Source organism: Labeo rohita, chromosome 7 (assembly GCF_022985175.1).
Source record: "Labeo rohita strain BAU-BD-2019 chromosome 7, IGBB_LRoh.1.0, whole genome shotgun sequence".
Classification (NCBI taxonomy): Eukaryota; Metazoa; Chordata; class Actinopteri; order Cypriniformes; family Cyprinidae; genus Labeo; species Labeo rohita.
In genome coordinates, this window is record NC_066875.1 from 45,973,384 (window position 1) to 45,984,691 (window position 11,308).

General features: G+C 35.7%; 1 protein-coding gene across 1 annotated transcript; it reads left to right on the plus strand.

The window, feature by feature from the left end:
* The first annotated feature begins 2,523 nt into the window (after positions 1 to 2,523).
* Positions 2,524 to 10,709, plus strand: mfap3l (microfibril associated protein 3 like). The gene is made up of 3 exons (XM_051115575.1): positions 2,524 to 2,828; positions 3,641 to 4,063; positions 7,926 to 10,709. The coding sequence occupies exons 2-3, from the start codon at positions 3,742 to 3,744 to the stop codon at positions 8,810 to 8,812; spliced, it is 1,209 nt and encodes a 402-aa protein (XP_050971532.1). The 5' UTR covers positions 2,524 to 2,828; positions 3,641 to 3,741; the 3' UTR covers positions 8,813 to 10,709.
* Positions 10,710 to 11,308: the final 599 nt, after the last annotated feature.

The following is an 11,308-nucleotide window of genomic DNA, read 5'->3' on the forward strand; positions in this document are numbered from 1 at the left end:
AATAAGTCAATGATAGGTTGATCCACCCAAAAATGAAAATTCAGCCATTATTTACTTTTTTTAAAGGGGTCATCGGATGAAAAGTTCACTTTTACATGTAGTTTGAACATTAATGTGTGTTGGCAGTGTATGTACAAATCTACCCTATAATGATAAAAATCCATGCAGTGGTTTCTAAATAATCTGTAAAAATAATATTCCCTTTTTCTAATCGAGCCATTCACACATGCCTGTTGATAAGACGTCACACACCCACAGAGGCCGCTCCCACAATAGTTGATTGACATGAGCGTCTTACCTCAGACCCGCCTAAATCAGCTGTAACAGTCCGACCTCCATTGTTTCGATGCAGGAGCAGGGATGTAAGTTAGACAAGAATATCCCCGAATGAGCGACTGAGGTGTTGTGTTGCTGGATGCAATAATGAACATAGTGGTCATCATTTACTCTGGACATCTGAGCTGCTGAAGATGCAGATACGTTTGTTTGTGAAGGGAATGCGCCTCCCGATCTACATAAATGTGTCTATGTTCGCTAAATCATTCATGATCCAGCTTCACTTACAGCAGAAGTGAGTATAAGGTTTTTTTTTATGAATCTCTGCAATCACCTTTTCTAATAACGTGCTAGTTAGCAAGTTTAGCAGCTAAAGTAAACAGGCTCTTCACTCCACAAAGAGACCAGAACAGGATGATTTTTGCAGAGCTGATTTTGGCAAGGTAAAAAAGGTGTTATTTACACTACCACTGAGAAATTTTGACCAAAAGCATGTTATAGACTTTTCATTAAGACCCTAAAGAATCATATCAACTTGTGGAAAATAGGCATCCGAAGACCCCTTTAAAGACATTATGAATAATGTTGGCAACCAAATGTTTTCGGCTCCCATTGACTTCCATAATATGGGCCTTATTATAAGGAAAAAAGCATAGAATGATGACAATTTTTGGATGAACCAACTCTGTAATTGCATAAAATCCCATTGCATTGTTTTAACGTTTTTCAAAAGGGAACTTGTGGCCTTTACCAATGCAGAATGCAAGTCCTTAACCTTTGAACGCATTCATCAGAGCACTGGATTTCACACTGTGTGTGTTGTTTCAGTGACACAACAGATTCTTTGTGTACACTAAAAGTGTTTATGAAGGGCTGACACACACACATACACACACTTAGACGGCTGTGATAAATCTTGGTGTGATTGTATGTATGCACTCATAACTCTTTTAAAATCCAGATTAATAGCATGTACTTGAGTTTCTTGGGGGGTTATTAGTGTCACAAGCTGGTTGTAAAAAGTGCTGTGGTTTAACGTTGACCAACAATGGCAGTTAATACTTAAACTGCATTTCTTAAGTCTGAATGTGCAATCTAGTGTGACAGAGGTGGAAAGATAAATGGATACACATGACCACAGCATATTCACATTAGCTTGACTTTACAGGGTTGTTTGTGTTGAAAAACAATGGTATGCGCTTTAAACACAGGTTAATGTGTTTTTATGTGTCCAAAGGGAATGCAAATACAACAGCGCAGTGGTAATACCACATTGTACTTTGAAATATACGATGGCAATGAATGATTACCATGGTGTTTTATTTTTGAACAGTAAGATGTTTTTAAAGAATACTCTTCTGCTCACCAAGCCTGCATTTATTTGATCCAAAGTAAAATTTTGAAATATTTTTACTATTTAAAATAACTGCTTTCTATCTGAATATATTTTAAAATGTACTTTATTCCTGTGATTTCAAAGCTGATTTTTTGCATCATTACAGTCACATGATCCTTCAGAAATCATTCAAATATTCTGATTATTATTACAATAAAAATTATTATTATTATATGTTGAAAACTGTTTTTCAGGTTTCTTTGATGAATAGAAAGTTCAGAAGAACAGCATTTATCTGAAATAGAAATATTTTGTAACATTATAAACGTTTTTATCATCACTTTTGATCAATTTAAAGCATCCTGCTATTGATTTCTACAATTTATTTAAAAAAAAAAACACTTTTAAATATTAATCATTATAAATTGAACAGCTCTGAATAATCATGTGAGATTGAAGACTGAAGTAATGATGCTGAAAATCCAGCTTTGATCACAAGAATAAATTACATTTCACAATATATTCAAATAGAAAGCAGCTATTTTAAATAGTAAAAATATTTCACATTATTGCTTTTGCCATATTTAGGATCAAATAAATGCAGCCTTGATGAAAGTGAAAAAACATCTTTTGACTGTTAGTGTACACAGTTCTCCAAAATACTTAAAATGGTATGACGTGACTACATTTGATACCAAAATGCTACCAGCACAGTATTTTTAAGGGAAACTTTCTAGTTAAGGAATAAAATGGCTAACTAGAAAATAAACCAATTTGGATGACAAGCATTATACGACTTTACCGTAGTACTGCCATTGCTGTAACCACAGTAGTCTTTCATAAGAAAAATATTTCACGTTTACTGTATGCAAAACCAGTTAGCAAACTGGCTGATAATGTTAGCTCAAATTCTCAACCAGTTAACAGGAAAAACTGGGTCAGTTGAGTGGAAAAAAAGATGGGGGAGGAATAGAAAGCAGATAGGCAGAGATGATAGGAGGGGTTAAAGACCGAACATAACGCTTTACCCTATCTCCTGTCTGTCGTATTTTACAGCACAATATTTCGGGGACCGTGAATTTCTCAAGAGATTATTGGGTCCTAACTCACAGTCCAGTCAAAGCCAGAAAACACGCGATCCAGAGCTTTAAATGAGCTTGGACACTTCTCATTTTAGGACGAACATCCAGAGATAACAACGGGGGAACATCATGGTGTAAGTCTTACGATGTTAATCGTGTAAATATTGCCGAATTTGTAACCGTTTAGCGACATTTAACAAAAGGAAACGCGGCTGTAAGGCTAGCTGCTTGTTTAGCGTCTGGCTATGCGATTGTGTTTTTACGTTCACCTCAAATATATGTAAATGTAAAGTGTTATACTTCAATCCTAAATGTTGAGTTGTAATCGTTAAAGCCGTTGAATGTGAAAAAATCTGTCTTTTGTATATCTTCCGTAGCGGATGGTAACCCGTCATATGACTAACGTTAGTTAGCCGCTGTTAGCTTGAGCTGTTTTTAACACATTTTAGCGTGTCAGATATAATTTGGGCATCAAAACGGTTTGAATATCACTGTCAAACAACATAAACCTTGTCTTGGTAGGTTTATACGTTAATGTTTAGAAAATCTGTCGATGTGTTGCGCGTTGAAGGTTTTAAAATGACATTGAGCTAATACATGCAGCATTTGTTTTAATGTAACTCATACCAACATGTATGTATGCACCTTTTAACTCTTAATTTATTCTTTTAATGTAAAAATATTAAGATTCCAAACGGTTTGAATGTGTGAAACGTCAAACAGATTAAATATGTGACGTGTTACAAATTAGCATACGTTTTTAACCATTATATTAAAATTTCCGCCTCACAAATATGAGTCATTTCTTATTTTTGTACGTCTTGTTTGATAAGATCACAGGAGGAGGAGGAGTCACTGCTTTTGTGTGCAAAATTAAGTCCTTACGTCACTGACAAATCAAGTATATTTTCATTAATTTGTTTTTGAATTTATTTTGTCTTTCCAGTGATGCATCTGCAGGAAGGACCTTGTGCGCCTGCGGTTTGTGTTCCCTGTGCTGGTCGGCTTGCAGATAACCAGTGACTGTAACATGAGGACCGGTGGAGAATGACATCTTATCCTGAGGGTTGTTACCGAAAGCCAGAGAAAATGAACGGGGTGAACGGATACGTGATCATTTATTTAGTGTCCATGATTAGTTTCTGTGCAGCAGAGGCTTTGAACATCTCAGCGGCGGACGGAGACGGAAGAGAGAACGGGACCGAGGCAGATGGTGGCGGCTCGGTTCCCGTGGTGCTCACCAAAGTTAGCCAGATCATCGCCCGTGAGGGAAACTGTGCTTTAATTGACTGTAACATCACCGGCGACCCTTTTCCAAATATCCAGTGGTTCAACTCGCACGGACACTTGCTTGACACTACGAGAAGTGGTATGTTTATTTTGTAAAAATCACTTTCAGACAGCGAAGAATTCTCTCATGTCACTAGGCATACACTTGGTCACTTTATACATTTTGATCTGTTGGGTTATTACTTGATTCTGTAGGCATAATCCATTTACACTTAATCTGATCCACTGTTCCCGTATTATGTGCACATCATGTAATTGAGTTTACTTCCATTACAATCGTATATATGAACCAGTCATAAGAGTCGATTATTTTTAAAGTTGAGATTTATACATTGTCTAAAAGCAGAATAAATAAGCTTTACATTGATGTACGGTTTGTTAGGATAGGATAGTGGATGAGACACAACTATTTGGAAATCTGGAATCTGAGGATGCAAAAATTAAATAAATAAATAAATATTGAGAAAATCACCTTTAAAGTTGTCCAAATTAAATTCTTAGCAATGCACATTACTAATCAGATATTAAGTTTTGATATATATATTTATGGTAGGAAATTTACAAAATATCTTCATGGAACATGATCTTTACGTAATATCCTAATGATTTTTTGGTATAAAAGAGAAGTCAATAATTTTGATCCATACAACGTATTGTGGCTATTGCTGCAAATATACCTGTGCGACTTATGACTGGTTTTGTAGTCCAGGGTTACACATGGCAGGTATGACTGAATTTCGTCATTGCTCTAACTTAGTGTATCCTATAGGGTTTGTGAGTACGACAAAACAATTACTATTCAATGTTTTACATTAGCATTTAGATGTTTGCGCTCTTTAAGATTATTTAAATGCTCACCGAAGCATTTATTTGGTATAAAATACAGTAAAAACTTTTAAATGTAATTTATTTCTGTGATCAAAGGCTTTAATATAGTGTTTTGTGCTGATTTTTTAAAAAATATATGAAAACACTTGACCACAGTGGATATTTTCCATTATTTATTACATCCGCTCTTTTGAGATTAATCCGTTATGCAATGATTTGATCTTTAAATCTGGAGATGTAAAACGTGACTCAGTAATTCCCAGCTGGAGTGTTATACACTCCGAGTTCCTGATGAGTGACTTTGAGGATTACCGATCGTGCCGTGCATGCTTAGTTAATGAAAAATACTAACAACGTTTTAACTGAAGTGACATTCCTGCTATTCAGTTAAGCCTGTGAAGTGAGTTGGACTGGGTGTGTTAAGAATACAACACCCAAAAAGTAAAATTTGTTAAAAAGGTGCTTATCCTTAGGGCATCCAAGACGTAGATGAGTTTGTTTCTTCATCAGATTTGGAGAAATGTAGCATTACATCACTTGCTTACCAATGGATCCTTTGCAATAAATGGGTGCCGTCAGAATGAGAGTCCAAACAGCTGATAAAAACATCACAATAATCCACAAGTAATCCAGAATCTCACAGTCTGTTCTGATGAAGAAGCAAACTGAGGATGAATATTCATTTTTGAGTGACGTATTCCTTTAAATCATTTGTGTTGTAAACAATATGGGTTGATATAGTTGTTAGTTTCTAAATCAATATTAAGCATTTGCAACCTGCCATTTTTCAGTGATGCTGATTATATAAAAGAGAAAAAGTGTGAAGTGGAACATCATTTTCACTATCGGGAATTGTTTGCAGTGTGTTGTGAGGGAAAAACTACTTCCTGATAGACTACCAGCACTCCTGAAAATAAGCAGCACTTTGGCCTACATTATATCAGCTGAAGGAAAGCTAATTCAATTCATCACCGCATGTTTTTCATTCACAGTAAGACCAGGATTTTACATTATGGAAATAAATAGTCCATTTTAATTTAGTACTATTGACTTTTGCACGAACAGCTAATAGTCAGCAGTTAAAGATCAAATGATTTTGCTTTACTTGCATAATGTGTTGCTGAATTGTTTTGTGCAGGTCCAATTAAATGATCTCAGGTTACTGCCAATATGTAATGCATTGGTGGATCAGTGCCAAAGAGTTACTCATATAGAGTTTAAAAATTCCCATCAGCACTTTAAACACAGGCAGCTTGTGCATTATGTATGTGCGTCCTTCAGATGGTTTACGGGTTTCTACACAAACAAGACAAAAACTGATGCTGGATCAGTGTCTGTATGTGTCTGTGGGTTATGCAAAGTCGATTAATCTTGGCCGCGTTGTTCATGTTTTGTACTTTCATTTTGAGGAATTATGTTTAGAAAAAGGGTGTTTACACGCACTGTCGTACACTAGTTATTTTGGAAATGTGTCTAGTCATGTTGTCTTCAGCTGTGCTCTTTATTTAGTGGAAAGGTCGTAAATTGTTTATGCCAAACCTGATTTGGACATCTCAATTCTTGCCTTTGATCACAGTTTCACTTTGCATGTAACCTCCCCCATCAGCTTATTCAGTGAGAACATCTTTTTCTTATTTTGTTGTATTGTCAGAATGTCTTTCTTGCGTTATCGATGTGTTACATCTGATGCAGATTACATAGAAAAATGGGACGCATTTGTCCTGGCATCTTGATTGTGATCTGGCACAATTGGTTGACTTTATGAAACTGTTTGCAAGATAGCAGGTTAGTATTTTCAGCAGTTTTGCAGATGGGTTAATGGTGTCAGGTCTCAGATCTTAGAAAATACTAGTAAGAAAAACTAGATATTGATGAGCAGGAATCCATGTTTGCAAAGTCTACACACGTTTCTCCTTGTTTTTTTTTCATATAGCCTGTTACAAATAAACTATGGAAGCCCATTTCCACCACTGAATCAAAATAAAAATGTTATTAATATATAAATATAAATTATAAATTTAATGTTATTAAGATATAAATGTTATCTCACAGTTCTTACTTTTTTTTTTTTTTTTTTTTTTCTCCTGCAATAAACCTGCAGCTCTGACTTTTTTTTCATAATTGCTTGATATAAACTCACAATTGCTAGTTATGAAGTCTGAATTATGAGATATAAACTTGCAATTCTGAGAAAATAAGGCAAGTTTGACTTTTTCTTGCAATTCTGACTTTTTTTCCCCCCCCTCAGAATTGTGAGATATAAACTTTGAATTGCGAGTTAAGTCAGATTTTGAGGGGAAATTGTATATGTTTACGTCTTACAATTCCGACTTGCAATTGCATGTTATAAAATCAGACGTGCTAGATATAAATTCGCAATTCTGAAAAAAGTCACAATTGCAAGAAAAAAAATTTAATTCTGAGGAAAAGTCAAAAAGTCATGTACGCAAACAATTGTGCATAAACTCATGAGTTTATATCTTGCAATTCTGCCTTTATTTCTTAGAATTCTCTTAATTCTGAGAAAAAATCAGAATTGCAAGTTTTTATCACACAATTCTGAGGAAAAAAATGTTGTAAATTTTAATAACTAAAAACAATGTCTAATTAATTAAGATCACAAAACTTGCACAATTTAACAGCAGTTTATTAAAAGTTTACTCATTTTTTTTTATTTTCCTTTTTCTTTTTATATTTTGTCTTATTTTTACAAAATTCTGTTTTCCATTAATTTTCCGGATTCCTCTTTTTTTTTTTTTTTTTTTTTCCCAGAAATGCTGTTTTTATATCTTTCTAGTGAATATTCCTTAAAATTATGTTTTAATAGTAATTGTATTGTTATTAGTAGTAGTAGTAGTGTCATTACATTAATTAAAATATTTCTGCCAGTTTCTTCAAGTTAAGCCAAACTTTTGTTTTTACGGGTTGCTGTGAAGACCTTTAAGTTTCTGTTTGTAATGATATGATGGTAGGTTTGTTTCTCACAAGAAACAGCAAAATGCTCATGAAGTGATACTCAGAGTCACTCAAGTTTGCTCGACCTGTTTTTAATGAACAAATCAAACATTCAAGTCTCCAGTAAGTAATTTTTCTCTCTTTTTTTTCTTCTGCAGATGGTAAATGGTGGATTCTGGACAGTGGCGTCCTCAACATCACCAGTATCACGTTCGCAGACCGTGGCAAATACACGTGCGTGGCCTCCAACACTCACGGCAAGGCCAACTGCACGGTGACGCTGCGCGTGGTCTTCACCACTGGAGATATGGGCGTGTACTACATGGTGGTGTGTCTGGTGACGTTTACCATCATCATGATTCTGAACATCACTCGCCTTTGCATGATGAGCAGCCACCTGAAGAAAACCGAAAAGGCCATCAACGAGTTCTTCCGCACGGAAGGTGCGGAAAAGCTCCAAAAGGCCTTCGAGATCGCGAAGCGCATTCCTATCATTACCTCAGCAAAAACGCTGGAACTAGCGAAGGTCACGCAGTTCAAAACAATGGAGTTTGCGCGCTACATCGAAGAGCTAGCACGAAGCATACCGCTCCCGCCGCTGATCATGAACTGCCGCACCTTCATGGAGGAGATTCTCGAGGTTGTCGGCGTGGAGGAAATGAGACACACTTTCGTCCGACAAGCGCCTGAGAGTCACGGTGCAGTGGCTGCAGGCGCTTCCGGCGATGTTTTTACCATCCTGCGCGAACGAGAGCGGGCGAGGGAGAGGGAACGCAGCGATTCTCCCGCCGCGGACTCGGACGACGCGTCGCTTCACGAGCAGCCTCAACACATAGCCATTCAGGTTTCGGTTCATCCGCCGTTAGCTGCAGCAGGATGCTGTAACATGGAAGCTCCGCCTCTTTCCAAAGTAGTCCCCTCCCCACCCCCATTGGCTCAGCTGCCTCTGGAGGCGGAGTCTGAGGAGAATGAAAACAAGGCAGAGCCTGTGGAAGGGGGTGATGCTACACAGAAAACCCAAGTCATTTATGAAAGCCATGTGTAATATCCTGAAGGAAGGATAATGACCTCGCTATGCATTTTCTTGGGGAACGAAAAGGTCAAGGTTTGTTTGTTTTTTTTTTCTTCTCAGAAGTTGCTTTCTATTAGTCATCTTAGGAAAGATGAAGAATAGCTGCGTTTGGGTGAATCTCGCAAAACTCAAATACCTGGGTCATATTTTACCTTAAAAATTAATTGAGTGTGTTTTGCATAAAACAGCCCATTTTTCATAGGTTTTATAACATCAACCCTTCAAGCTTTTGTAATTCATAAAATGTTCTTATTACTGTACAAATCACATTTAAAATATTAAATATTTTAAAAAAGCAAATAGAACAAAATTAAAATAGTAAATAATACAAAAAGTAAATAAAAAAAAAAAAAAAAGAAATATATTTTGCATTAAAGTGATGATAATTTGTGGGCCAAATATGCTTAAAAATTGATGCTTATATGCTTAAAAATTAACAATCCCCAAAATGTTTTTTCTTCTTGGGGTAAAATATAACCTTGATGTTTCTTTTGTAAGATTGACCTGTTTATTAGTTATATTTCCCATGACAATGAATACTCATGCTGAATGTATTTTGGGCGAAGTTCTCTATTTATTTAGAAAATCCAGGTTTGCCCATGATTATTATTATTTTTTTTTTTTTGCATAATTATCAGAAACTAGGGCTATTGAGGGATACAAAGCTCACATCTTGCGTCTTAATCGGCAGACAGAAAGTACACCGTAAAGAAAAAAAAAAAACAATTTGTTGAGTCAACTTAAAATAAATATTTACCCTGCTGCTATAACATTTTAGGTCAACTCAAATAATTTAGGTCAACTTTTGATAAACTTAAAAACTGGGCTTGTTACCCAGCTGCCTTATATAATTGAGTTGATTCAACTTAAAATTTTAAGTTGTCACTTAGTACAACTTAACATTTCAAGTTGACTAAACTTTTTTTGAGGCGACTGAACTTAAATTTTTTGAAGGCAGCCAGGTAACAAATTATTTTAAGTTGACTCAACAAATTGTTTTTTTACAGTGTAGTAGTTCTTGGATGTAGTTACGGATGATCCATTTCACGAATGAATGAGAACGAACGACTGATTAATACATTTGGCTGAAAGTAAAACACTGTTTGAGGCTGAAGTGCATTTTTCATTCAATAGAAATCAAACATCTTTGAAAATAGTGATGTGCACAGTAATTTCGACGATCTCACTCCCTCTTCTAATGCATGAAGAATGCATGTCGATCAGTTTTCAATGCTGGACTCGGAGAGACAAAACCTTTGTTTGTGTGATCTTGTCTGCTATGTGTTATTTATCATTTGTGTCAGGTAAACATGGCGTTGACACTTTGAATAACATTGTAGAAATTTTTGAGATTTCGAGGCATTTTATTCAGATGAGTATCCACTGGAGTCTTTATACTGTTACTGTAATTAATGATAGTATTATTACTTCACTAGTAGTACTAAAGTAAGTATTACTTTTGATTTCAAATGCACAGCTAGGTTTCTTTCTTTTGAGTGTTTTTGTTTTATTTTAACCTGTCTTTTTGAGCAAAGAGTTCTTTATAACAGAGCCCCATTAATAATGATAATGATTAATCTCTTCTGATGTCCCAGAAACACTGGACATACATAGTTTTGCTTATAAAGGCTCACCTTTTAGTTTTAGCGCAAACAATTTAGAATTTTTCAATGTTGATCTTGCTTTTCTGGGACTTTAAATCCGGAGTAAGCTATCAGTCCACTGCACTGCTGATAGCTAGCTAAACAGGTTAAGCACTAGTCTTTACGAATGTTCCTGGTCAGGATTGTCAGAGGAAGCGATGGCCACGGTGCTCTTCGAAACACTGTTTTTTTTTAAGTAGTGAAATAAAGCTGCTGTGTACCCATGATTCCCTGTGTCTTGGTCTTCATTCTTTCAAGATCTCGAGAAGCTTTTGTGTCATCAAAATTTCATCATAACGCTTTGTAGGCACTTGTTGATCTTTTGCAGATCAGTCGTCTAGTGCTTTTCTTCTTGTGTCTTTTCCACCCAAAGTATATTTTGAAATATGCTTTCACATGAGTTGCTTTTAGGTTACAGCAGCCATGCTGAAACAAAATGTGTTAGGAATGCAAGTGTTGAAATGCTTGAATAAAACACCCGGTAATGTTTCTATTCAGACGTTTGGAGTGCATTGGAAAGTATTGAACTGAATGCGTTATTGAACTCGGCCTTGATTGTGTTCGTGTGGGTAAGTGCTCATTGATTTGCATATTATGTGAACGTGTCCTTCAATGTCTGATGTTAAGCAGTAGTTAATGCAAATTAAAATGAGCAATTATTTACTTGCTCTCATGTCGCAAGTAGAATTTAATATATATTTTATTTAGGTGAAACATTTGATTTGTCGTAAAATAAAAATCATACAGCATTCACTGAAATTAAGGGAGTAAAATATAGAGTATAATCTGAATTTTTCCTGTTCATGTCATCATGATAATATGAAAG

Excerpts from the sequence above, each read along its gene's own strand:
- mfap3l (XM_051115575.1), top strand. The coding sequence starts at position 3,742 with ATGACATCTTATCCTGAGGGTTGTTACCGAAAGCCAGAGAAAATGAAC. Across the intron at positions 4,064-7,925 it reads GCTTGACACTACGAGAAGTG|ATGGTAAATGGTGGATTCTG; the intron begins GTATGTTTATTT and ends TTTCTTCTGCAG.